Source organism: Kwoniella mangroviensis (assembly GCF_000507465.2).
Source record: "Kwoniella mangroviensis CBS 8507 chromosome 1 map unlocalized Ctg01, whole genome shotgun sequence".
Lineage (NCBI taxonomy): Eukaryota > Fungi > Basidiomycota > Tremellomycetes > Tremellales > Cryptococcaceae > Kwoniella > Kwoniella mangrovensis.
This window is the reverse complement of record NW_027062533.1, coordinates 7,903,824-7,930,581: the sequence shown is the minus strand read 5'-3', so window position 1 is coordinate 7,930,581 and position 26,758 is coordinate 7,903,824. Positions and strand designations below refer to the sequence as shown.

The window sequence follows — 26,758 nt, the reverse complement described above, 5'->3', positions numbered from 1 at the left end:
TTTCCATTCTCTAGGTCTACGTTAGTCACATACTCCCAAATACGATGCGAGCCCAAAACGTCGTCAGCGCAGCTGGTACTTCAGCCTTGATGTTGGCTGCTTCGGCTGCTGCCGAACAAGCTGTATTTAATGTGAGTGGTTGTACAGTCCGTCAGTCAAGCCGATGATGTCGATCATGGTGGAATGTGCGGAGCGGTTAGAGCTCTGTGGTGCAGCTATTCTATGTCTTATCCATAGCTGGGACGTGTAACCAAGAAACAGCGGGATTCGTCACTGACATTGATATATTCATATAGCCCACATCCCTCACCGCCCCTTTCATCGAACAGTTCAACGAGAACATTGCCGACTCCCGATGGACCATCTCCCGAGCCACCAAGCAGACTCCGGTAGGCGATGAGATCTTTTCTTATGTCGGTCAATGGGAAGTTGAAGAACCAGAGGTGTATCCTGGGATTCAAGGTGATCGAGGTCTTGTATTGAGTGAGTTCAGCCTTCGCCTTGTTGACAGCATCACCTGCACTTGTGGTTGGTATTACGATCACAATGCTGACATTGGTATCAAATGCCCGTAGAAACCAAGGCCGCTCACCATGCCATCTCAACTCTTTTCCCTGAACCCATCGACCCAAAGGGTAAACCCCTAGTAGTCCAATACGAAGTCAAACTTCAAAAGGGACTTGAATGCGGTGGTGCTTACATCAAACTCTTGACCGAAGGTGAAGGAGGTGAAGGTTTCAGAGCTGGTGAAGATTACACAGACAAGGTCAGCAATCCTGCTCTGATCACGTTTCTGCCAATGTCCGATGCTAATTTCATCCGTACTGCATGTTGCTAGACCCCATTCACAATCATGTTCGGTCCCGACAAGTGTGGTTCCACCAACAAAGTTCACTTCATCTTCAGACACCGAAACCCAATTACCGGTGAATGGGAAGAGAAACACCTCAAGAACCCTCCTGCTCCTAAGATTACCAAGACCACGGCTCTATACACTTTGATCGTCAAGTACGTATCGCCTATATCAACCTTGACAATGGCAGTGTACTGATGATGCTCGGGTAGCCCCGATCAAACCTTCGAGATCCTCATCAATGATGAATCAGTCAAGACCGGTAGTCTCCTTGAAGATTTCACTCCTGCCGTTAATCCACCTAAGGAAATTGGTACGTCAGCCGCCTTGGACTCTCATAGCCTCGGCTGACCTTTCCCTTTCTTAGACGACCCTGAGGACTTCAAGCCTGAATCGTGGGTCGACGAAGCTGAGATCGATGATCTCGAGGCCACCAAGGTCAGTCAGCTGGTTTTACATTCTTCTATGGGCAACGTAGCTGACGTTGTTTCATAGCCTGCCGATTGGGACGAAGACGCTCCTCTCATGGTGACCGACAATGACGCCACCAAACCCGATGACTGGCTCGAGGATGAGCCAGAATATATCCCTGATCCCGAAGCCGAGAAGCCTGAAGAATGGGATGTAAGTTCAGCTTGCTTTCAGGAACCTCCGCGTGTTTATGGTAGCTGACTGATTTATTGTGTAGGACGAAGAAGATGGTGACTGGGTACCTCCTATGGTTCCCAACCCTAAATGTGAAGAAGCTGCTGGATGTGGTCCATGGATTCAACCCAAGATCAAGAACCCTAATTATAAGGTGAGTTTCGATCATGCATTGCGTTAGACTTGCGAGGCTGACATTCTCATTCACAGGGCAAATGGACTGTTCCCAAGATCGCCAACCCAGCCTACAAAGGTCCATGGGCAGCTGCCAAGATCCCTAACCCCGCTTTCTTCGAAGACTTGCACCCATCTGACTTCACTAAGATCGCTGGTATTGGTATCGAACTTTGGACCATGACTGAGGATATTCTCTGTAAGCCACGTGATGGGATTCAATTCGGTGTGCATCGTTAGCTTACACTTCCATGTATCATTTAGTCGACAACATCTTCATTGGTCACGATGCTTCTCAAGCCAAGAAATTCGCCGACGAGACTTTCCACGTCAAGAAGCCCATTGAGAAAGAAGCTGAGGGATCTTTGGAAGACGAGGATCTCGACCACCCTAACACTTTGGTCGATAAGATCCGATTGAAGGTTTACGAATTCATCCGTGAGTTACTTTGATGTTGAAAGTTATCAATGGTATCAACTGACAATGAAATGAATGTAGACCTCGCTAGCATCGATGCCGCCTCTGCTGTCAAACAAATGCCAGAAGTTGCCGCCGGTCTCGCCCTCACCGCTTTCACCACTCTCGGTATGCTCCTTGCTCTATTCGGTCTGATCGGTTCTGCTCCTACCAAGGTGAAACAAACTACCACTGTCAAGAAGACACCATCTACCAAAGCTGTCGCACCCGTTGCTCCCGCCGGAGAAGAAGAGAAGAAAGCTTTGGAGGATGCCGGTGTACCCGTCCCCAACCCCGAGGTCACCAATCCCGAAGTACGAAAGAGGACTACCCGATCTACCAAGGATTAATTAGTTGTCCAATGCGATGGGATCGGTTTAGAATGACGAGATCATGTGTTGGCGGTAGGAGAGGTATTGCTGTTGTGATGGAGATTGAGGTGGAGAAGCACGAAGATCACAAAAGAAGAAAATATTATATATACCCTAAAATCACGAGACATGACGGATCGCTCTTTCATTCGTACAGTACATAGGTATGTAGTGTGGATGACGATGTACTCTGAATTGCATGATCCGGCCGTGCTGGAAGGAGAACACTGACTAGTGCAATAATGAGATATGCCATCGATTTTTCCATGAGAAGACATATATAAGGAAGACCGATGTAATTTATCAACCTATCGTGAACGGATCGAAGACTGTTGTGCGCTATCGAAGGGTATGATACAGTATTTGACCATACACGTTGTTGCAGTGTGGACGGGTTACCTCAAGAATAATCACATTATCAGCCGTCTTCGGCAGGCCCTCGGTCATTTTGGTGTTGTTATACGCAGCGGAGCAAGAAGACATCGATGTAAGAGGACATGACGAAACGAAGGCTGAAAGGTATGAATGATTTCGATGTCCTTTGTTAGGTGTTAGGACGCAGTGTGACAAGGTATAGCTGATGGCGAATCAGTCGGAGAGAAGACTTGTCCGCCTCTCTTTCTTCATTCGATTTCTGTGACCGGTTGACGGAGAATCGAAGCTGAATGTGTTTGCCACTTCTCTCCTTACGCTTACGCTTGACTTGATAAGTGAATCTCTCTAACTGATACCCTCACATCGAAGCCAATTTCCGCGTCGCCGCTCAACTCCCAAACAAAGCGGTATCATCAACCGAGCTCTTATTACAGTATACAAGATCACTGTAGTACAGCATGGCATCCCATTCCGATAACTGGAATTATACCCCTAGTCTTTCAGGAAAAGATACATTTAACCCAAGTCGTATATATATCATGTCTAATAATCCAGACGATATCGCCACACCGACTCTTGAACCCGACACTATATTTTCAATACCTTCACCTTCCCCTCTTCCCCTGAGCCATAGCGTTTATTCTCCTCCATCGGGTGGATGTGATTATACGACATGTCTGAATACCTCCGCCACTAGTCCCAGTAGCAACAGGAATATGGAAGATAGACATTACGCTCTGACATTATCAAATCGAATTTCAGAAGAGAGAATTAGAATAGCAGAAGAGAAATTGTTCGATACTCAGTGTCAACTTGATTTGGCGTTTAAAACAGTCACTTTGGTTCATACTACCACATCGAAATTGTTGGACAAGGTTCCTTGTCAAATGGCTCAACAGGACTTTGAAGGATGTATGAAAGTGGATCATCAGTTATCACATTATATCCCCAATGTACGTGAGGGAATGGAGAGATCCTTGAGCGAAGGGTTTTACCAAAAGATTATACAGGGGATGGTGGAGAGCAAAGTGAAGGAGGTATGGGAACGATCTATAAGATCTGGGTCAGATCCTGAAAAGACCTTGCAAGATTTATTTGAGAAGAGTGAAGTAAGAGCAAAAGGGAGTTATGAACCGAATTCAACCAAACGTACTTTATTGCATGGTACGGAATTAACTAAAGAGTATTTGACGGCTAAGAAGTATTCGTTAATCATACCAAATGAAAAGACGGAAATTGAATTGCCCACGCTAGGTAGGAATACATATGACTTAATTGTCTACTTCAAGAGTTCTTTAGGAACTTCGAAATTACCTGAGGGGAAGAGACCATTATGGCCTGATGAATACACCTCGCGCTGACCTTTGGGGTCAGGAAGCAAGGTGAAGTTGAATGGCCGATTTTTTGTATTGTACAGTAATACCTTTGTCGAAATTGTATTGTCACAAAAAATGCATGGTAGAATACACTGTACCCAATGAAACAATATGTTCTAGTACCAAACCGGACAGTGACAGTCCTCCTTTTGACATGGTGACTGACTCTCCTTCGTGGATGACGTACTGGCCAGAAGACAAATTTTAGCTTTAGGACCCGATGTCAAACAAGTGAGGGATGATACGAATGTTCTGTGAGCTTCCCAGGTAAGAAACTGACATGCTTGTGGCAGCGTGGTCCATTTCGGCGTGAATAGTTTTCCTGAAGAATAAGTCAACCTCATGGCCAGAAGGAGACCGCAAGACCTCTGACAGCAGTCCACTTGTAATATACCCGGTGAGACCCTTGACACCGATGCACCAGCCAGAGACGTAGGTAGCTTGAGCTGCTGAATGATCGCCATGTCTTCTCCACCCGTATATTAGCTGTTTTTACTTCAGTGATAATGCAAATGTGATATGAATGAGCAGATGGGCCTATGCAACCTTGGGATTTTGCCACTCGACCTCAGTCCGCATAAACAAGAAATGCTTCCGTTCATCATCATTCGCTCGCATCTCTCGTTAATGAGCCATATAGTGGAACTTGCACTCGATTTTTGTACCATAAGAACATCACTTTTCCTGGTCACACATTCCACTACTCTATTCGGACATTTCAAAATGGAAGGGTTTGGTCTACCCATGAGTTTTGGCAAAAAGGCCAAAGCACCTGCGTCAAATCTCAGAGCGAAAGTGGATAATACCAAGCGATTTGAGCCGGTGAGTTGATCCCCTTACACGAATCATTGTCTGTCGCCCTAGGCTAAGTACTGATATGAATCTATCACTAGAAACCCGAAATACCCAGAAAGGATACACAGGAACCTGGGCCATCTAAAACCCCTACACCCGCAACTGAAGTAAGAACAACGAAAGCGGAAGAGGACGAAGAAGATGAGGAAATTGGACCGGCACCACCTTCTGCGGCCGGGGCTAAGCGGAAAGCAGATGGCGAGGCCGAGGTGAACTCAGAGGAACACAGCGATGAAGATGAATATGATGATGAGGAAGAAGTAGATAGGACACCTGTATCTCATGAGATCATATTGAAGGATCATACGAAGGTGAGTACAATCCCAGAAATGAGCGGTGAATGGTCAGAACCTGATTTGAAGCATGATAGGTCCTCTCGGCTCTAGCTATCGATCCATCTGGGGCGAGGATAGCAACTGGATCACATGACTGCGATTCGAAACTATGGGACTTTGGAGGTATGGATTCTAGGTTGAAACCTTTCAAAAGCTTTGAACCTAATGGGAATTATTATGTGAGCTATTCGATCATCTAACGCGTCCATAGCTGACTGGTACGTGGATCTTTATTAGGTACATGATTTATCATATTCGCCTGATGGAAGAAACTTGTTGGTAGTTTCTGGTACGCTGCAGCCGAAAGTTTTCAATAAAGATGGTGAAGAAGGGTGAGCTCGCTTTCGGATATCTGCAGGTAAAGAGCAACAAGCTGATTTTGTCATAGAGTGGAGTATAATAAAGGAGATGTCTATCTGAGGGATATGAAGAATACCAAGTAAGCTGTCATAAACTCTAATTTCAATACCCAGCTGACAGGGGATGATTTTAGCGGCCATACAGCGGAGATAAATGGGGGAGCATGGCATCCAACGGATAATTCACTGTTCTTGACATGTTCGAGCGATTCGACATTACGGTAAGCTTCCTTCTCCCCCATATGTTGATCGGAAGGGAAGCTGATTGGTGTTACTAGTATATGGGATCTTGAAAACAAGAGGAAACAGAAACAGGTGATAGTCGTGAGATCGAAAGAGAGAGGAGCGAGGACAAGAGTGACTTCGTGCGCCTGGAGCCCAGATGGCAAGATGATTGCAGGAGGTGAATTCAGCTTTACTTCGGCTATCTGAATACAATCAGCTGATCCCTTCTACTAAAAATTAGCATGTTTCGATGGTGCATTGCATATCTGGAATACGTCTTCAAACTACGCAAGACCAAATTACAGCAACGATAATGCTCATGCTAAGAACACCGAGACCACCGGAGTGGTCTTTTCAAGGGACGGGACTAGAGTAGCGACGAGAGGTGGAGACGATACCGTAAAATGTGAGTGAACCCCTTATTGCGATTCAAACTTGCATTAAGAAACAATCTCTGATATTGTGGTGCAGTATGGGACATACGGTCTATACGAAAACCCTTAGCAGTAGCGACAGGATTAGATAACCTGTATCCTGAGACCAATATCATTTTCTCCCCTGATAACAAATCAATCTTAACTGGAATATCAGCTCCTAAAGGTCAAAAAGGCGGATTGGTCTTCTTGAACTCTCAGGATCTCAAGGAAGAAAGACGAATAGCCATTGGGGAAGGTAGTGTGGTCAGAGTAGAATGGCATTCGAGAATCAATCAGGTAAGACCCTCTAACAATGAAAGATATCAATTCGATCATGCTGACTGATCTTGGGTACGCTGTCAGATATTCGCATCATTATCTACAGGGGCTTTACACGTTTTATACTCACCCCACTCATCGATCCGAGGAGCGTTATTACCACTTGCGAAATTACCCAAGACTGCACCTCGAGATCCATCGTTCTCCACTGCCGATGTACAACCAGTCATCTACACGCCAGATGCACTGCCAATGTTCAAAGATAAAGGACATAGGGAATCATTACATCAAAAGGAAAAGAAAGCAAAGAAGATGAAACCTATGGAACCTGTCAGAGGAGCTGGACGAGGTGGTAGATTGGGGGCAAGTGAGACTCAGGGCTTCGTGCAGACTTTGTTCCCATCTGAGATGGTCTTTGAAGATGTAAGTTTGGTCTGTACGCGGTATCTTGAAGACTCACAGCTCATTAAAATGAACTGATTTGTAGCCTAGAGAAGCTTTGCTCAAGTATGCTGATAAGACCGATAAGCAGGATGAAGAATAGTCGGCTGATGCATATCACTGTACATGATATTTTATCATATCATATGTCCTGCATTCAAAACGTGCAGAAGAAATCATGCAACATCTTGGATGAAATATCTATTGCAATGGTCGTTATACACATATGCGAATGCATGAAGCCGAAACCTATCTAGTCAGACGTGAAACTTATTGAGCAGTAACTCTTCTACCCATTGTCGAACCTAAACCAGCATTAAATCCACCTCTACCTCTACCGCCCCTACCTCTGTACGAACCTCTCTGACCGTTATTTCCCCTTCGTTCATTCTTATTTCCACCCTCCTGACCCGCAGACGCCGTTTGACCCGATCGCTGATCATTTGTATTCTGTTGGTTTGATCCTAATTTCAAATCTAGGGTCTTCTCATTCTGCTCCAATAACGATGAAGTCCTTTCGGCCAACTGTTGAGCTAATCGTTGAACATCCGATTGGTCAACTCGATGGAAGATCACCACTTTGTCAATCTGGTCTAGGGAAGCTGGTAATTCGTCGGTATAGATCATTCGGGAGATTATGGAAGTGACGGTCTGTTGAGGTAATGAGAATGTTGTAGCGAGGTGTGAAAGGGAAAGGGAAGCGTAGTATGATGAATAGGTGAATAAGTAGGTTCGTAGACCTTCTTCTTGGATTTTCCTATTGACACAGAAGCAGATGTCAGCGTTGCGTCCCAGAAAATTCTGATGGGTACCCACTTTGCTAAGATATCCTTGACCTGGTCAACATTCTCCAACAATGACCAAATCTTGATTGACAAGATCAAATCCCTGGCCTTCTCCCATTCTCCAGCTTGCAGAGCCTTTGAAGCTTTGATGATATGGTCTCGGGTGTTTTCGGGGGGTCCCATGAAAGCTTGTCTATCAGCAAGATCTAACAATCTCTTGAAGACCTTGGAGGTAACTCGACGTCTTTGTTCCTCAGTATCGACCGAAGCTAAGAGAGGGACTTCGATCAACATGCACGAAGTCAAGTATGCGGCTTCGAGCAATTCGACGTTGAGGTGCATGTGGAAGGGGAGCAATCGCCTCTTCTCGATCAATTCTTGCTCGGGCGATAATTGCTGTTGATACCTTTGAACCGATTGAGCAAGTAACTCCTTCTGTCGTTGAGTGGCAAACATATCACCGAGGATCGTCTGACATTCAGTGACGTAACCGAGCTTGAATGCGGCGAGACCTAATTGCATGATAGCTCGGTTGTAAAGGATCTGAGTGGTGACGTCGGCATGTTGGATGGTATCTTGCAAGTGGGACATGAGTAAGAGATCTCGAGCTTGGTGATATCGTCCGTGAGAAGCATGGTTGAAGATGTGGAAGAGGATGGCTCGAGCACGTAAGACAGGAGCGTCGGAACCGTAGATGTAGACACACAAATCGTGGATGAGTCCCTCGGCATCTCTCTTGGTTTCGGTAGGAACGATCTTGGATTGGAGGCTGGATGGTATTTTCGATTCGAAATGTTCGATAATGATGTTGGGCTAGACGTCAAATTAGCTAAAAATCACAAAACCTTATAGAGGATGAACTCACTTTAGCGTAAACATGTTCCAATCGTCTAATGACAGCTCGAGCAGTGGAGTCGGTGGTCGCTTCATGTTCGAAGAGGGATTGGGCTTTGGCGATGAGGGTGTAGAGGGGTGCTTCCTGCCTCAATCGCTCAATGTAGTCGGATCCCTTCTCGTGAGCATCAGTGTGTTGGAGAGTTTTGGTGAACTAGGGATTTGACGACGATTAGCATGAGCGACATTTTGTTGGGTCTTCAGACAGGACTCACTTCGTTGTCCAGGCTCTCCAAAAGACTGATCAAACTACCTGCCACAGTGACTCTTTCCTTCTTTCCATTGACCACTTGAGGTTCCCTCTCGACGAGGTCATCGTACTCTCCCACAGTCTCTTGAACAACGTAATCGGGGTTATCCAAAAGTAAAGTGACAAGTTGATCGAGCTCGTTCAAACCCAATACCCAAGAATCATGGGGGATATGAGCGAGATTTTGGGAATAATCTAATCGAGCGGGAACGAGGGCAAGGAGGACTCTAATCTTTTGATAGGTGGTTTCGGAGACTTCGAGGAGCTTGGACAAAATCTTGATAGTTTCGGCTCGATCGGTGTTCTAAATGAAACAGACATGTTAATTGAATCCACCATGCGGATGAGTCAGTACGAGTGACTCACCTTTCTTCCACGTTGTTCGAAGATTTCTCTAAGAGTTTTGAATACACCTTCAGGAGTAAGGTTAAGAGCTTTACCACCTTTACCGATAGTCATGAAATCTTCATTTTGATCTTGATCCTCACCCCCATCGGCAATTTGAACTTTCTTAGCTACCTTCTTAGGTGCAGGAGCGGCATTGGCGGCTTCGTAAGCAGCAGTGTAAGCTGATGGGTCTTCGATGTAGGTTTTAAGTACAGCTTCGAATTCCTTTTGCTTCTTCTTCAAAGTTTGTTTCAGACCGTTCAATGCCTTGGCTTTGGCAGGAGCCATCTTCTTCTTGGCTGATTTTTCAGAAGCGATAGTTTCATTAACATCTTTCTCCAATGAAACTAAGATTTCCAAGAATCTAGGTGGAATATGACCAGCGGCTGATACGGTAGTAGCGACGACTGTAACTTGATGTCGTTGGATGAACCTGAACACCTTGTCTAATTCTGTGGAAGCTAAAACCCAGTCGTTGTTTCGAGTAGCATTGGTGATATTGTGGATAGCAGCTTCCATTTCAGCGAATCTGAGAAAAGTCAGAACCATCAGATCTTAGTCCGAACAGATGATATACACGACGACTTATGAGGGAAAATTACTCACCTCTTATCCTTGGCACTTAACACTATGGTCTTATCCTCCTCTTCTTCCTCTTCGTCGGTGGAGTCTGCACCCATCAAGAATTTGTTTCCTCGGGCCTGTCCAATAGAATGCCATATATCAGCATATCCCTTCATGGGCAAGTCCACGATAACCAGACTTATTCCAATTGGGATGATTTCACTCACCGCTCTCTCATCCTCACTATCGCTCAACTCTTCCTCATCCTCGTCACTATCCTCTTCACTCTCCTCATCGCTATCCTCCGCATCACTCCTCAAAAACATTGAAGCTTTGTTCTTGGTCTTCTTGGCCTCTGCCAATTTCCTATCTTGAGCTATACCCTCATCTCCGGACAAGATGGATTCCTCAGAGTCTGATCCGGAGGAAGAGGATGAATCGGAATCGGATCCTAATTTGGCGAAGAAAGACATATTGGTTGACTAGCTAATTGCTGAGCTGATTCTGCTTTTTTGAGGTGGTGTGTTGCAAAGCTTGCGGTCTAAAGTGTAAGCTTGTCAAAGTGGCCGTCTGGATATGGTACTTGCGAGGATGACCAAAGACGTTTTTATATGCTATGCTATATACCACCACGGGTGTGCAAGTAGATGAGCGATGAACAATGAGAGTGTGGTTGAATTAACATCTTTTATCGAAATAATCAGAGGACACGAGGGGGAGCTTACGACCACAGGATTTATATCACCGAAAACGCCGAAACGACAATAAGCTGAAAGAAATACGTGTGGCACATGCGGCAGACGTACAAAGGGATCCCCATACTGGATGATGCATAGACAGAGCAGATTCTAGCTTGATGCATTCAGTGTGGTGAGGACGACATGGTATGATCGGTATCTGCTTGGACACTCGTACTGCCTCTTGGCCATTTGTGTCAACTTTCGAGATGAGACGAATGCACGACCCTTAGTATTCAAGGGGAGAGCTTGATTGACCGTGGCTAGCGATTGTATCTCATGTCATCTGATCTATGCTTCAACGAGACACATGTATACATCTTATCCGTCGTCATCTATCCTTCCTTATAATTCCCAACATTCTCCTCCCAAAGCTTCTGACAATCTACGTTTGCGCCCAATTTCGCACACATCAAGAACGCACCACTCAATTTCCTATTGAGAGAGTAAGTTTCTTGTGGAGGAGGGGTTAATCGATGTTTCAACATGATAGGGATAAGGGCTCGAACAGAGTCGGTAATGGTTTGTTTGGCGAATGGGTATTTGCCGGAATACGAGAAAGGACCTAGAATGGTTTTGACGGATTAGCAATATGTCGAGTGATAGGGAGATAGTCATCACATGATCATGACTTGATCATAACGAATGCTACGTGTAACGAATGCTACGTGTATTGGGAGAAACATTGTGACTTACTCGCAACCAATGCCATAGAATCCAAATGAGCTTCCACCATGACCTATGGACAATCAGTCAGCACACCTTGCGATCCACCTGGTAAAGTCGATTACTGTGATTGGACAAGTGCAACTCACATCATTCTCTTCACCAGTCAAATAACCTAATTTCAGACTCTCCTCTTTCATCATTCCCCGGTCGCCCACCAGGCAAGATTTCAACAACCTGTACCAACCATCCATAAACTCCTTGGTGTATTCTCTAGAAGCTCCAAAATCAATCAGTTGGATACCTTCTTTACCATTCGTGTTGGTGTAGAGAAAGTTCGCCCAATTGGGATCTGTTTGCATGAATCGGAATTGGAATAGTTCCATTAAACATAATCGAAGAATGTTGGTACCGATCTGCGCGTGTTAGTAGAATGGTCAGCCCAGCTTATCTTTCATGTAACAACGTGATATAACAGAATGGTATAGAGAGAGGAACTGGATATTCGCATCTTATTGAGATAAGAGATGTTTGTGAGCTCTAGAAAATCGTACTCACCCTATCTCTTGCCTCTTGGCTCAATCCCCTGACTTTACTCAAAGGTTTCCCATCCATCCAACTAGTGGTCAACACCCGTCCAGTCGTTCCCTCTTCCACAACACTGGGTACCGAGAAATAATCATCATCTTTGAGCAATTCCGCGAATTTCCTTCCTGCCGCAGCTTCCATGACGTAATCGCACTCATCTTGCAATTCCCTCCTCATGACTGCTATTGTATTTTGCAAATACAGTCCCTTGGGTAATAATGCAGATGATCGAAGTAACAACGATAAGTTATTCAAATCCGATTCGATAGACGACGATACACCTGGGAATTGTATTTTCACCGCCACGGCCTCATCAGTAGAGGCAAGCGTCGCTCGATGGACCTGGCCTATCGATGCGGATGCGATGGGGGTACGGTCGAAGGAGGAGAAGAGGGTTTGCCAATCTGAACCGAATTCTTCTCGCATCACTTTCTACAGACACATTTGAGTCAGTAGATGCGGTAATCAAGATCATCGGAATACAGGATACCCACCTCCATCTGCCAATCAGGCATATAATTCGCATGAGCTTGTACCTGATGTAAGACTTGTTCGATTTCAGGAGGTAACATGTGGTTGTCTGCCATACAGGCAGATTCATTATTAGTCATGACCTGTGTCTTACCTTTCTGGTTGAGCTAGGTGGTCGACATACCTTGTATACTCATGAATTGACCCAATTTCAACGCTGCACCTCTCATTCTTCCTAAAGTAGCGACCAGTCTCCTTATATTCGCATCACTCATGAGTACACTTCCACCAGTCTTGTTCCCTCCTGCAGTACGACGAATCGACTCTGATGCTGCTCCGATAGATAAAGATGCAGCAAGAGCTATGAGGAACGTACAAGAATCAGCTTTTCACACACAGTATATACAGTAAGAGTTCGCTTACATCCATAATGGAACAATCTACCTAATCTTGATGAAGGGACTTTCGATGCTCGTAAAACCACTGGAGTCTATAGATCAACGTCAACTACACTAATCCTGATTCGATTATTGCTCTTTTGGACTCACATCGGCTTCGTCGTCCAGCTGAGATCTTAAAGATGTCAGATCCGCTCCCAGATCATCTTTTCTATCTTCCGTCTCTATGGGCTGGACAACACTAGCTTCGTCAGATATCGCTGAGCTGGTATCTAGCTGTGTCGGCTGCGCTGCTTCCGTTAGCCGCTTTGCTGGAACCGACAGATCGTTTCCAAACTTTTGAGTACTTGCAGAGGCCGTAGCCGGAGCTTCTACATTTGATGATGTTCCCTCGGAAGGTGCAGGTATAGAATAAGCCGATGCATTCACCAGCTCATCCAGCGGCTTAGATGTAGACGCTGTATTGGACTGATTGAGTTTCTCCTCTTTTGTAGCAGTCGATTGGACAGAAGCGGAAGCGGAATCAGAAGGAGAAGGGGTTTGCAATTTCCTTTTCCTAGATTGTTCAGCTTCTATATGTCTATCAGGGTGGGTGTCAGGTGCTGGCGGTGGATTCTGCCGAGGCGAAGCTTTGATCAGATCATTGAGTGAGGATCCAATGGAATTTGTCGGTGGTCGTCTAGAAGATGAGCTTGTACTCGATGAAACAGTCTTGGATCGAGACTTTGAAGGTGAAGGGGAAATAAGAGTCTCGGAGGATGGGGTAGGAGGTAGACCTTTCTTCTTACGTTGTTCAGCTTCTATGTGTCTATCTGGATGTGTGTCAGGAGCGGGTGGTGGGGGTGAATGAGGAGCTTGGGCTATCAACCTATCGAGAGGAGATAATTTCCTCGAGGATGTCGAAGAAGAAGCCGGAGGGAGAGGTGTCGATCTCGATTCATGTTGTTCCAGTATATCCGATAATGTTTGTAATTTGGTCAAATCATTTTGTACTTGATCGACACTTGATTCCGGATCCAGAACTACCTCCTTCTCCTTGCCTTTGCCTTTGCTTGTATTTTGGCTGTTGACGGATGCCGCGGCAGACAAAGCAGCTACTTCTTCCAACTGTATGGCGGCTGAACGAGCTGCCACTCGGATGACGGCGGAGAGCATTGCCAGGAGTCCCTTTTTCAAGGCTAACTGAAGGTGTCCTGATGAGATTCGTGAAGGCTAGAACAGCAAGATCTGTGTAGGCTTGTCATAGTATCTTTGAATGATCTTATGGTTTTACCGAAAATCGAGCATTTCCACGTGGACATGCTCTGGTGCCCCGCTGAGTCGGAGTGTGCCGGACAGTGTTTGAGTGTAGTAGGGAATCAACGGAAAGCATTCGTCCAACTCATCTCTCTTGCTTGATATCTCTGTCCAACGATACAAGATCCCAAAACAAGGCCCATACGACTGGCAGTTGACAGGCAAACGATCAATCCCGGGATCTCCCTTAAACTATCAAACTATAAAAATCGATCAACAACATCCTTGGAAACCTCTCTTTCCTCTTTCCTTCTTCACACCCTTCCCCCTTCAATCGAAAACAATTCCACGAAAATGTCAATCCGTATAGCAGCCTTACGTGCAGCTCGATCTACTTCTTCTCGCTCCAAAGTCTCTCTTCCCCAGCTGAGCAGACGGGCCTACTCTACTCCATCTTCTCGAGCTGCTCCGTCGTATAAGGGCTTGGGCGCTTCAGCAGCTACGGGTTTTGCTATTGCTTTGGGATATACCATTAACCATGGGTACAATGAGTCAAAACAGGTCAGCTCTGACAAACACACCACAATCGTACAGAGCTGATTCTGTGAATCAATAGGTCCGATGTGATGCTGCTCCCCTTGTAGATGCTGTAGATACCTATGGATATCCTTGGTTACCTGTCCATGCCATTGAAAAGGATGATCCGAAGGTATGTACCGTTGACTTGTGAATGTTTAATATCATCCATTTTACTTTTGCTTCTTCCATAACGTTGTTCCCGTTTGTACAAGCTTAGCTAATGAAATCTGTTCTCTCAGAATCCCATGCGTATACGAATGGCCAACTGGGTGAGATCCCTCCAAGATCACATCGTGAACACAATGGAAGAGATCGAATCTGCTTCGGAACCCAACTCCTTCTCACCTTCTTCCGAATCACCTAAATTCCTTAGAGATACATGGTTGAGGAAAGAAGGAGGTGAAGGTTCTTCATGTGTATTAGCAGGCGGTAGGGTATTTGAAAAAGCAGGTGTCAACGTTTCAGTCGTTCACGGCTCATTACCACCTCGAGCTCAAAAAGCAATGTTACCCGATCATCCATCTTTACCTGAACCCATCGAGACAGTTCCATTCTTCGCCACCGGTTTGTCCATCGTGATACATCCTCGAAATCCACATGTCCCTACTGTTCATTTGAATTATAGATATTTCGAAATTGAAGATCCTCAAAATCCAAATGAACCTAAAGCATGGTGGTTTGGTGGAGGATCAGATTTGACTCCATCATATCTAGATGAAGATGATTGTATACATTTTCATCAAGAATTAAAGAAAGCTTGTGATAAGCATGATTCAAGATATTGGCCAGATTTCAAAAAAGCCTGTGATAAATATTTCTTTATTACTCACCGAGGTGAATCAAGAGGTATAGGAGGAATTTTCTTCGACGATCTCACAACTTCAAGTCCGATAAATCAACCTCCCGTATCGACGATGAAACACAAGACGAAAGAGGATCTATTCGAGTTTGTAAAAGATGCTTCGTCAGCTTTCTTACCGGCCTACGTACCGATAGTTTACAAGCATAAAGATAGGAAATGGACAGAAGAAGAGAGAAGATGGCAGCAATTGAGAAGAGGTAGATATGTAGAATTCAACTTGGTTTACGATAGAGGTACTAAGTTCGGATTACATACGCCCGGTGCGAGAGTTGAAAGTATCTTAATGAGGTGAGTTTGGATTCTGTGATTTGAATTAACCATCCAACTTTGATTTACTGGATATGATCCAATTCACATATATATCCTGCTTGTGTCTGCATGTTGAGAGCACCTTGCTGACTTTTTATCTCCTTAGTCTACCCGAAACAGCCAGATGGGAATACATGTCCCCCGTAGGAGCAGAGGGATCTAACACCCGCGAAGAAGAATTACAGAAAGTATTGAAAAACCCTAAAGAGTGGGTATGAGGGGTAAGGTCATTACGGGAGGGAAAGTTGTATACAACAAGTAGAAGTAGAATCATCAGCAGAAGCAAAGATAAAAGAATTCAGTCTAATCAAGGAAGTCTGGGATACATACTCTCACTCATTCATTCATATGCATCTCATAACGTCTCAATGATCAGTCTGTTATGCATTATCATCATCTTTTGCGCGTAGCTGTTTTGCAGGTAGATATTTGAAGCCATTCATGATCATATATAATACAACACTATCTAAAATCTAACACATCAGTGTAACATTATCTATCACTTGAATACCCAAAAGAATCAAACTAATACCCAATTGATCTCCAACAATCAATGAAATCCAATCCCCACCAACCAATTCAACAAACCTGGCCACCATCATGCGACGACCGTCTCGGGGTTGGAAGGTATACTTTCTTCCTCCTCCTCAATGATCTTATGATGATCCCTTCTTACCACACTAGGTGTTTGGGGTATAACAGGCATCCTATTGAAGGACGGAGTAGACATGACCCTCATCCTATTCACCGTACCGGGTGTAGAAGGAATCCTACGATATACCGTACCTGGCGTAGAAGGTATTCTCCCAGCACCCATAGGTGTAGGTGGTACACCGGGTGGACGTTTGGGTCGAGCTTGGAGTCGGAGATCTTTGTTATCGATAGCTACTGATTTAGTGCACTGTGAAGTCGACCGATAAATGATCAGCTCAACGTCCATTCATGTACTGGTGAACTCGGTAAAGATAAACAAACTCACATTAGATGTCTTGTAGATTCCTACTAATCGATGAGCCAATTCGAACATATCATTCCTCAGCGAAATGACAATACTGAGTAGTAACAACCAACATCCAAAGTCAGCGGATATGTAAACATGGAGTAAAGCACTGCTATCGGTTAGTCAGCTAAACTTACAACTGAGCAGCTTGAGTTTTGGATTGAATGTAATTAGCCACAATCGAGACATTCTTGAAATCTAACGCAGCGTCAATTTCGTCCATGAAATATAGTGGAGTAGGCTTGAAGACGTGTAATGCGAAAACCAGAGCCAACGAGGCGAGGGTCTATAGAGGACCAGTAATCTATCAGCCCAAACCATACTGCAAAACAAAGCATGCCCAACTCACCTTCTCTCCTCCCGATAAATTTGCAATAGCTCTCCATGATTTTTTAGGTGGCATGATAGACAGGACCACACCTGTTTAGTCCAATGTCAGCTTGTTATCCCCGAAGATGAAGGATCAGACAGGACTAGCTCACCTTCAGAGAACGGATCCATACTATCTATCAATTCAATCTCGGCATTACCACCCATCGTGATCATCTACAAATATACCACAGTCAGCGCATACTGACTAAACCACACTTTAAAGGGATGTGACCAACCTGATACATTTCCTTCAATTTCGAACTGATCGCTGTGAAACCACTCATGAATTCATCCAGTCTCATTTTCCTCAAATCGTCATATCGCTGCTTGGCTGAATCCCTCGCATTGGTAACAGCTTCCATATCTCTCGCTCGGTCGAGGAACTCGGCTTCTCGCTTTCGATATTCTGCTAGGATGTTCAGGTTGGGTCGGGCTTTACCTATTTCCTCTGTGTATGATATTATAATTGATCAGTGTCGATCGCATGATGGCCCAAGGATGTGCACAAGTCCAGTTCACTCACCCTCGAGTTCGGTAATTTCAGCATTCAACAACTCCTTATCCACTTCCCTCAATTCATCAGGTGAGTATTCCACCAACTCAGTCGAGTTATCCTTCTTCTTCTTAGGTGCTTTCTTCTCAATAGCTTCGGCTTCCCCATCCACTTCAGTACCTTCAGCAGGAGTCTCACCTTCCTGAGGTTTAGGTTCGGCAGCATCTTTACTTTCCACCAGCTCCTCTTCCTCTTCTTCCTCATCATCCTCACTAAAATCGATCGTCAGCCGATATTCAAGCCTTTCGCGCTCAAATGTATAGCTTACTCGATATAAACCAATTCCAATTCCTCATGTCTCTTTCTCCAATGTTTATACTTATCTTTACTATCTTTTTGTATTCTGGCATTATCTTCGATCTTCTGCTTGATATCCATCTATCGTCACCACAGCAACATTCAGCATCATGTCTTCGTATACGTCATAAGACCTATTACTCACCTCTAGTGCTCTAAACGCATTGATCCCTTGCATCTTCTCATCCAATTCTTTCTTACTCTCCCCCAAAGCTTCTTTCCCATCTTCACTCGCATCCTGAGCTTCCTGCACTTTACTCTTAATCACGTTCAAATCGTTCGAACATTCCTTCAAATCATTTTCGACCACTTCCAATTCACTTTCAACCTCTTCCAAGGCAAGTTGGTTTTTGTCAATTGATTTGGTCAATTTCGTTGAATCCCTTTGCGATTTAGACTGTCCAACTTCAGCCTTAGTGATAGCTTCGTTGGCCAGATCCAATAGTCCCTTGGTGGTCGATACTTTAGATTGAATAGCTCTGAGTCTTACTCCACCCACATCGAGGATCTTGTTCTGTAGCGATTTGATCTGTTCATTTATACCTGATGATTTCTCGCGTAATTTGTCTGTTTCTTTACTCAAACTCGAGATCTCAGAATCAAGCTGTTTGATCCTTTGTTCATCGTCCGCATCAGGTTTAGCTTGTGATCTATCCCATCATATTCATCAGCAAATGATCATCCCTTTGCTTCCGATTCAGTTGTTGCACTCACATCAACTCCTTCAACCTCTTTTCACCTTCCTCAATCCTCTTTCTCTGCGTTTGCACATCCAATTCAACTTTCTCCAGCTGAATTTCAATTTCCGGTATACGCTTTTTCAACTGTCTTACTTCTCCTTCTACCTGTTTCTTCTGTTCTTGAAATTTCACCAATTCATCTTGAGCGATAGAAGCTTCTTTCTCGTATCTCGCCACAACTTCAGGTGCGACCTTATCAGCTGCAAATTTAGATGACATTCCACCTCGGGATACTTTCGCTCCTCCTCCTGACATCGTACCAGATGGGTCGATCAGTTGTCCAGCTAAAGTCACAACCCTCCATCGTTTCTTGCCGTACCCTATACGTTGAGCTTGGACGAGATCTGTAGCTACTAAGGTATCTCTCAAACCTTTGTAGAAAGCAGGGGCGAATTTGGGATCTTTAGGTCTGATCAAGTCGAATAACCTCGGTACATTCTCAGGCGTTTCGATTCGTCCTAAATCCCTTGGAGGAAGCTTCTCAAGTACCATGAATGATGCTCGACCGACATTGCCTTTTCGTAGATGTTCGATACAAGCTTGACCTTGTTCAACGGTATCCACTACTAAGTTGTTCAGAGCTCCACAAGCGGTGGTGACGGCGACATCATATTTCTCATCGATAACACCGAGATCACCCAGTCGGCCCTAATTCTCAGCATCAGTTATCAAGTCGACATCTCCGCTTTGTCAGTTCTGGTACACAACTCACATGGAAACCCTTAATTCGACCTTGGTCTCGAAGTTTATTCAGACTGCTCAGAACGGCATTCTCACTCTTATCCGCCGCAAGAGAGGCTTTCGCTTCATCAGCTTTTGACCGAGAGGCCGACACATCTGCTCGTAGTTGTTCCGATCGAGCGGTCATGTCCTATAATGACCATCAAACCATCAGTTCCATGTCCGCCGTTGATAGCTTGACAGCATGACTCACCTCGAGTCTCGATTCAGCTTCAGAAAGTTGTTTCTTCGCCTTGACGTGCTCTTGCTTCAACGCATTATATTCTTCGTGTTTGCCTTCATCACCATCTTTCAGAGCTTGAAGATTCGCTTTCGCTTCATCCAAAGCAGTCTGCATCGAAGTGGCCTTTTCAGCTAATAAGTCCCGTTCCGAAGTGGCGACATCGATCAACGATTGTTTTTCACTGATCTTCGCTGTCCAAGGTTCGAGTTCCCGTTGTTTCACCTCGATCTGTGTAGTGAATTCAGCAGTTTTGTCTGAAGCGAATATTGTTCAGCTACTTCCGCTTACGAATACGGGGAAGCGAAACCTTACCTTTCAAGTCATCGACCACTTCCTCGAGTTCCGCTTGTTCAGTCTCGAGTTTCCCTTCAAGGTCAGTTACTTTGGTTCTATTTTTCTCTAGATCGGCATTATGGTTCTCAATAGCAGAAAGAGCTTCTGATCTAGCATGACCATCCTACAGATACAGGTCAGTCAGTCAGCTACATTCACTACCAGCTGGCTGTGACGTAGCAGATTTTGTGAAGATACGACCTACATCTTGGATTGATTTCTTGAATTTCTTCTGTTTTGTTACGAGATGTTTCTTCTTCTCAGCTAGACCGACTTCCTCTTTCTCAAACTTCTTTGCATCTTTGAGCAAAGCATCTGTCAATCGTTTGACCTCTTCGTACGCAGCAAGCCTTTCATCATATTCTTTCTGTAGATCGCCAATTCGAGAAAGATGGTCGGCATTTCTTTCTTGTTCACTGGTCAAGTCTGAATTGAGCTTTTCCTGAGATCGCATATCATTTAAATTCAGTACATATCAATAAAAGATTATGAGATTTACTTACAATAGCTTTAGTGGTGATTTCGATGTTGTTCTGAAGAGTGTGCATGTGATGCTGCCATAGGAGAGATTTCTTCCTGGTCAATTCATTGGCATCTCGTAGATAATCTTCAGCTTCACGTTTCTTGTCCTATCGAATGACATTCGCGCGTTAGCTTGCAAGCTGCAGGATGTAAACCACAACAAAGCTTACCTCCAACGAAGCTTTCTCCCTTTCTACCACTCTCAGTCTGTTCATTTTTTCGCCACGCTCATCGTTCAAGGCTTCCACTTCAGAGTTGGCTTGTTCGATAGGTTCTTTGTATTTGGTAGTACCGATGATATCTTCTAGATACTCCAACAACCCATCTTCATGCTCATTCTGAGCTTTAGCTTTCATTTGAGCGATCGATTCTACTTCACCCTATTTGAGCGCAAACAAGTCAGCTGGCCATTCTTAAATGGAAGGTATATAGCTTACTTGTAAAATTAAGAATCGATTATGGTCTAAATCGATACCTTTACCTTTCAGTAAGGTAGTGACTTCAGTAAAAGAAGAGGTCTTATCGTTGATAGTATATTTCGAAGAATTGTTCCTGTAAGCAGTACGAGAAACGACAATCTGGGAATTAGGTACGAGGAGGAAATTGTCCACACCGGGCTATATGAACAAACTGAGCAAGCTTCTCCAGGATCCTTCACGTTATAAGGGAGATAGATACTTACCAAATCTACAATCTCTCTGAACCATACTTCGACTGAACAAGTTTCCAAACCTTCTTTCCCGGCTGAATTATGTATCAATTCACTCAATTTACCTTGACGCATCTTACTTGCTCTATATCCAAAGACAAACAGCAACGCATCGATGGTATTACTCTTTCCTGAACCATTGGGACCAACGATAGCTGAGAAGGATTTATGGAATGGACCGATTTCTTGTCTGCCCGCGTAAGATTTGAAATTGACCAATACCAATTTATGAATCGTTAATCGTGGTTTGGGTCCAGCAGGCGTAGGTACTGGTGGAGGAGCAATGTTTATCTGTGGTGGTGATGGTCTGTTTGGTAAAGGTGTAGCTGGCGGAATCTGTGAAGAGGATGATTGTTGTTTTGAAGGTGAATTGTCGATTTTGGCAGTCCCATCTGAATCAGCATCACTATCGTCACCTGATGGACCATTACCGTTCGGTGTGGGCGATTCAGGTATTTGTGCCAAGGGAGCCATGGGAGTGACATTTGGATTTCGAACTTGATCTGGTAGAGGGATATTTAATGATGAGGAAGGCGTAGCTGGAATGGCGCTGGAAGCTCTCCTATCCCTTCCTGCTAAAGCTTCCTGTAATTCTTCTTCGGCATCATCTTCGTCATCCGACACTATCACTTTCTTCTTCTTCTCCACCTGCGAAGTAGCTTTCTTGGGTTTTGAAACGATGTGTTCTATCATATCCTCTTCTTCCTCTTCCTCATCTGGTACGACATCCTCTTTAGCACCGACAGTGGAATCCGCTTCTGATACCCGCATTTTGCTTGCTCGTTTCTTCGGTACAGGCGCAGACCTCGCTTTGCTACCAGCTCCACGCCTAGGCTTAGGCTTCACATCGTCCTCTTCCTCATAATCATCTTCGTCGGGCGATTGTTCGTTCTCTTCATCACTATCTACGGCCGGGGGAGGCGCTGTGGAAACAGATTTTCTGCTCCTTGAGCTCCGAGGGGGCGCAGAGCTTGTCGAGATGGTAGAAGCGCCCGATACTCTTAATGACCTTCTTGGCGGCATGTTGACACGGTCAGAGGGGGTTAGCGTCTATGATAGTAATGAATGATGATCAAGGTATGTTGATTGTATACCGTACCGTGGATTTGTTTACGAGTTCAGTTTGGGTTGTTGTTGATTTCATCTCGAGGTCGTTCCTGACATTGATGGAGCCAACACGTGGCAAGCGAGCGCGACGCGTCCTACCCAAAAGAATGTGGCACAATTGACACCGGTGGATGTCGCATGCCTGACAAGGGTGATGGTTACGAGTAGGCAGGCCAAAGTGCCACAACCCATGATAGCGTGGAGACCCGCTCTCAACCAAGATTTCTAACTCACTCAACCAAGTCATAAACCACAGCTTTTGTCCTCGCTCACCACCATACAAGACACTACTCTCCCGCGCAATCCTCATATACACTCTTTCTTACTCTTACACCTATTGATATACCACCACATTCGTCTGATCCTCTGTCTCCTTCAAACGTACTAGTACCATCAGCAGAATATACTCAGAAATCGAAATACAGACGAGATAACCACCAATCACAATGTCCTGGCAGCCTTCGGAACAGGGGCTTCAGGAAGTCTTGGGAATGTTGAGGGACACCAGTAGTACGGATAGTGAGGTGCAGAGGAATGTTGCACAGGTGAGTCTGCTCCTGTACTTGTCAAAAGCCGTGACCGAAGTAGTGTCGAATCGTACTGAATGTTGGAGCTAATCTGCATTCCATATATCATAGCGTCTGGATCAATTACGTTTCGTACCGGATTTCCTTGCTTATCTCGCTCATGTCCTCATTCACTGCACCGGCGAACAAGATTCTCATCGAGCAGTCGCAGGATTGCTGCTGAAAAACGCTGTCAATCAACGAACAGGTCCGGCTGCCAATGATAACGATGCAAGAGCTATGGCCTACGTGAAATCGACTGTGTTGAATGGTCTAGCGGATCCAGATCAGATTGTCAGACAGACTGTCGGTACCGTCATTACAAGTTTGATATCGAATGAGGAACCCGGTGGATGGCCAGAAGCTTTAGATGCGTTGACTAAAGGTATGGCTAGTAGTGATCCTAATATCATTGAGGTAAGTGAGAACAATCATACCAGTACCGCACAGCAATGACTGCTGCTAAACAAGCATCATGATGTGTCGCTCTTAGGGATCTTTCAACTCTTTGCAGAAAATCTGTGAAGATGCACCTCACAAATTAGATTTCCAGATCCAAGGTAGAAACCTATTAGATCACCTGGTCCCTCAGTTTATCGAATATACCGCTCATGGAGCACCCAAAATCCGATTATACGCCTTACAAATCCTTCAATCTCTTCTCGCTATCAGAGTATCAGCCGTCACAGCCAACATCGATAATTATATACAAGCGTTATTCGCCAAGGCTGCTGATGAATCAGCTGACATTCGAAAATGCGTCTGTGCGTCATTGGGCTTGATATTGGGTACAAGGCCCGACAAGTTAGTACCGGAGATGAGCAACGTGGTGGATTACATTGCATTCTGCACTCAAGATGAGGATGATACGGTAGCTTTGGAAGCGTGTGAATTTTGGTTGACATTTGCGGAAGATTCAACTTTGAAAGATCAACTCCGACCTTACTTGCCTAAGATCGCACCACTGCTTCTGAAAGGTATGGTTTATTCCGATTGGGATATTGCAATCCTAGATATAGATGATGTGGATGAAGGCGTAGCAGATAAAGAAACGGATATCAAACCTAGAAACTATTCATCAAAGGTGCATTCCACCCATGAGACCAATGATCCCTCTTCATCGAAATCTGCTGGTGGAGGATTATCGAGAGAAGCTCAAGATAAAGCTTTCGACGAGAATGAAGATAATCTAGATGACGAGGATGAAGATGATGATGACTATTTCGATGATGAGGATGGGTCGGGTGAATGGAATATCAGAAAGTGTTCTGCTGCCGCTTTGGACGTCATCGCCGTTTCCTTCGGAAATGATTTACTGGAGATTCTATTACCTTATCTCAGAGATAGAATTTTCGATCAAGAATGGACACAGAGAGAAAGTGGTATTTTAGCATTGGGTGCTATTGCGGAAGGTAAGTACCATACTGCTCTAGTCGTGCTGAAGCTGATTGAATAACGTCAATAGGTTGTATCGACGGTCTCGAGCCCCATTTACCTCAACTTATCCCATTCCTTCTCAAGACCCTCCAGGATAAGAAGGTACGTTCGTTTCCCACTCACCAGGTTGTTGACTGACAGTTGTTCAGGCCCTCGTGCGATCCATCACCTGTTGGACACTCGGTCGATATGCCAGTTGGTGCGTTCACGTCAACAAGGAAGACAAGACTGAGTATTTTATTCCTACCATGGAAGGTGTGAGTGATGACCGTTTGAATGCTGTGTGTGGTCTATCAACTGATCTTGCCCTCCTTTAATGTAGCTCCTACAAATGGTATTAGACGGTAATAAGCGAGTTCAAGAAGCCGGATGTTCAGCCTTTGCCACATTGGAAGAAGAAGCTGGACCTGAGATGGCACCATACCTCGAACCAATCTTACGAAATCTCACATTCGCTTTCTCCAAGTATCAGCAGAAGAACTTGCTCATCCTCTACGATGCGATTGGTACTCTTGCCGATTCTGTCGGATCCGCATTGGGTGCTCCGGGTTATTTGGATATACTCATGCCTCCTCTGGTTGAGAGATGGCAAAGACTTGGTGATCAGGATCCTGATCTCGTACCATTACTTGAGGTGAGTTGTAGGCATACTATCACCCATAATTGTAGCTCGACTGACATCTTGTCCAGTGTTTATCATCCATCTCGATCGCCGCCGGAGGTTCATTCTCCACCTACACCGGACCAGTCTACCAACGATGTCTCAATATCATTCACGCTACCCTAACCCAATATCAGTCCTTCGAGCAGAACCCTGAGGAGTTTGATGAACCTGATAGGACTTTCATCGTCGTCGCTCTCGATCTGTTATCTGGTCTTGTACAAGGTTTAGGTGAACAGATGCACCAACTCATCAGGGATAGTCAACCGCCTTTACTTCATTTATTGGCGCTGTGTTTGACCGTGAGTGATATTATCTTACTGGACAGATGTATATTATACAAAAGTGCTTGGTTAAATGCTGATCTGTAATCATAGCATCTCGAACCACCTGTTCGACAATCTGCTCACGCCCTCCTAGGTGACATGTCAATGACATGTTTCCCCTTACTCAAACCAGTCATCCCGCAAATCTTGCCCAGTGTGATCGAACAAATTGTCGTCGAACCTCCAGTAGACTGTGTATCAGTATGTAACAACGCTGCATGGGCCGTCGGAGAAATCGCTTTGCAATTCAATGGCGATTCAGCCATCCTCGAACCATACGTACCAGCTTTGATCCAGCGATTGGTGCCGATATTATTGCATAGCAAATCACCCAAATCCTTGACTGAGAACGCAGCCGTGACGATTGGTAGATTAGGTTTGGTTTGTCCCGCATTGGTTGCTCCTGATTTGGCCAACTTTGCTCAAGCTTGGTGTACTGCCCTTTGGGAGATCAAAGATAATGATGAGAAAGATTCGGCATTCAGAGGATTCTGTATGTTGATCAGTGCCAATCCCGAAGGTATACAAAATGTGAGTTGGCACATATGTCGTGGCACCGATCTCGTGACACATATATCGTCTTAAACACTTGAGCTAATGTAATGGTTTATCTATCAGAGCTTCATCTTTTTCTGCAATGCCGTCTGCAAATGGCAACATCCTTCCAGTCAGCTGGATCAGATGTTCAGAACTGTGAGTCGGATTCAAGACTACTTACTTCTCTCATATTGGTTTGGGTGACTGATAAAATATACGTTCAGATCCTACAAGGCTTCAAATCAGGATTGGGAGCCAACTGGGATGCTCAAACCAGTACATTCCCACCAGTCATCAAGGCACGTTTGGCCGAGCGATACGGTGTATAACGACTTTCCCGTCAATATTCAAAATCGGTTTAATCTTAATTATCTCTTTGCTTTCTTGTCCTCTCTCTTTAACGATCGCCTTTATCATACCCTTCACATATATAGATAGGCCTTATGCATCGATACCCTTACATAGCATCAATCAATTACAGTAGAATAGCATATTTTCTTTTCCCTTTCCATAGCATCTTTCTTTCTCACCAAAGGCGATAATGATTTTTTCATGACAACAACCGAACTGAATCGGTAAATAACGTAGATAGATTTTTCTGTTATTAGGTAGTAGGTAGCATCTCTTGGATCTGGTTGAAATGATATATTGAAATGAAGCGAACAGGCCATGAATTCCATTGGCTGGCCTAAGGGATTTGTCTTGCATGACAGGGCGAAAGAGCTCACGATCCTGCTCCCATTACAAT

General features: G+C 44.8%; 8 protein-coding genes across 8 annotated transcripts; 5 read left to right on the top strand and 3 right to left on the bottom strand.

The window, feature by feature from the left end:
- Positions 1-44: 44 nt before the first annotated feature.
- I203_102980 (uncharacterized protein) lies at positions 45-2,478 on the top strand (the record flags this gene model as incomplete). Its single annotated transcript, XM_019147259.1, has 11 exons — positions 45-131; positions 297-483; positions 576-766; positions 839-1,008; positions 1,066-1,166; positions 1,221-1,291; positions 1,349-1,477; positions 1,542-1,652; positions 1,709-1,871; positions 1,937-2,110; positions 2,171-2,478. 11 exons carry the CDS (start codon positions 45-47, stop codon positions 2,476-2,478), a joined length of 1,692 nt encoding a protein of 563 aa, XP_019003809.1.
- A 935-nt stretch (positions 2,479-3,413) lies between these two features.
- On the top strand, positions 3,414-4,235 carry I203_102979 (uncharacterized protein; the record flags this gene model as incomplete). Its single annotated transcript, XM_019147258.1, has 1 exon — positions 3,414-4,235. One exon carries the CDS (start codon positions 3,414-3,416, stop codon positions 4,233-4,235), a length of 822 nt encoding a protein of 273 aa, XP_019003808.1.
- A 738-nt stretch (positions 4,236-4,973) lies between these two features.
- On the top strand, positions 4,974-7,263 carry I203_102978 (uncharacterized protein; the record flags this gene model as incomplete). The annotated part of the gene is made up of 11 exons (XM_019147257.2): positions 4,974-5,072; positions 5,144-5,416; positions 5,476-5,619; positions 5,678-5,772; positions 5,829-5,879; positions 5,934-6,020; positions 6,078-6,202; positions 6,266-6,430; positions 6,496-6,737; positions 6,804-7,142; positions 7,207-7,263. The coding sequence occupies 11 exons, from the start codon at positions 4,974-4,976 to the stop codon at positions 7,261-7,263; spliced, it is 1,677 nt and encodes a 558-aa protein (XP_019003807.2).
- A 167-nt stretch (positions 7,264-7,430) lies between these two features.
- I203_102977 (eukaryotic translation initiation factor 3 subunit C) lies at positions 7,431-10,513 on the bottom strand (the record flags this gene model as incomplete). The annotated part of the gene is made up of 7 exons (XM_019147256.1): positions 7,431-7,917; positions 7,977-8,758; positions 8,811-8,993; positions 9,055-9,393; positions 9,456-10,005; positions 10,083-10,177; positions 10,268-10,513. 7 exons carry the CDS (start codon positions 10,511-10,513, stop codon positions 7,431-7,433), a joined length of 2,682 nt encoding a protein of 893 aa, XP_019003806.1.
- Positions 10,514-11,112: 599 nt separating this feature from the next.
- On the bottom strand, positions 11,113-14,055 carry I203_102976 (uncharacterized protein; the record flags this gene model as incomplete). Its single annotated transcript, XM_019147255.1, has 8 exons — positions 11,113-11,342; positions 11,474-11,516; positions 11,593-11,859; positions 12,002-12,463; positions 12,526-12,611; positions 12,687-12,863; positions 12,926-12,992; positions 13,051-14,055. 8 exons carry the CDS (start codon positions 14,053-14,055, stop codon positions 11,113-11,115), a joined length of 2,337 nt encoding a protein of 778 aa, XP_019003805.1.
- A 435-nt stretch (positions 14,056-14,490) lies between these two features.
- I203_102975 (uncharacterized protein) lies at positions 14,491-16,104 on the top strand (the record flags this gene model as incomplete). The annotated part of the gene is made up of 4 exons (XM_019147254.1): positions 14,491-14,697; positions 14,753-14,845; positions 14,955-15,865; positions 15,993-16,104. 4 exons carry the CDS (start codon positions 14,491-14,493, stop codon positions 16,102-16,104), a joined length of 1,323 nt encoding a protein of 440 aa, XP_019003804.1.
- Positions 16,105-16,484: 380 nt separating this feature from the next.
- I203_102974 (uncharacterized protein) lies at positions 16,485-22,399 on the bottom strand (the record flags this gene model as incomplete). The annotated part of the gene is made up of 18 exons (XM_019147253.1): positions 16,485-16,787; positions 16,866-16,938; positions 17,024-17,172; positions 17,236-17,306; positions 17,369-17,432; positions 17,495-17,706; positions 17,782-18,023; positions 18,080-18,189; positions 18,254-18,758; positions 18,823-19,496; positions 19,561-19,719; positions 19,783-20,066; positions 20,125-20,269; positions 20,351-20,587; positions 20,649-20,774; positions 20,838-21,047; positions 21,105-21,284; positions 21,350-22,399. The coding sequence occupies 18 exons, from the start codon at positions 22,397-22,399 to the stop codon at positions 16,485-16,487; spliced, it is 4,794 nt and encodes a 1,597-aa protein (XP_019003803.1).
- Positions 22,400-22,929: 530 nt separating this feature from the next.
- Positions 22,930-26,339, top strand: I203_102973 (uncharacterized protein; the record flags this gene model as incomplete). Its single annotated transcript, XM_019147252.1, has 10 exons — positions 22,930-23,028; positions 23,122-23,466; positions 23,543-24,461; positions 24,515-24,588; positions 24,636-24,743; positions 24,809-25,120; positions 25,177-25,449; positions 25,525-26,004; positions 26,092-26,166; positions 26,235-26,339. The coding sequence occupies 10 exons, from the start codon at positions 22,930-22,932 to the stop codon at positions 26,337-26,339; spliced, it is 2,790 nt and encodes a 929-aa protein (XP_019003802.1).
- Positions 26,340-26,758: the final 419 nt, after the last annotated feature.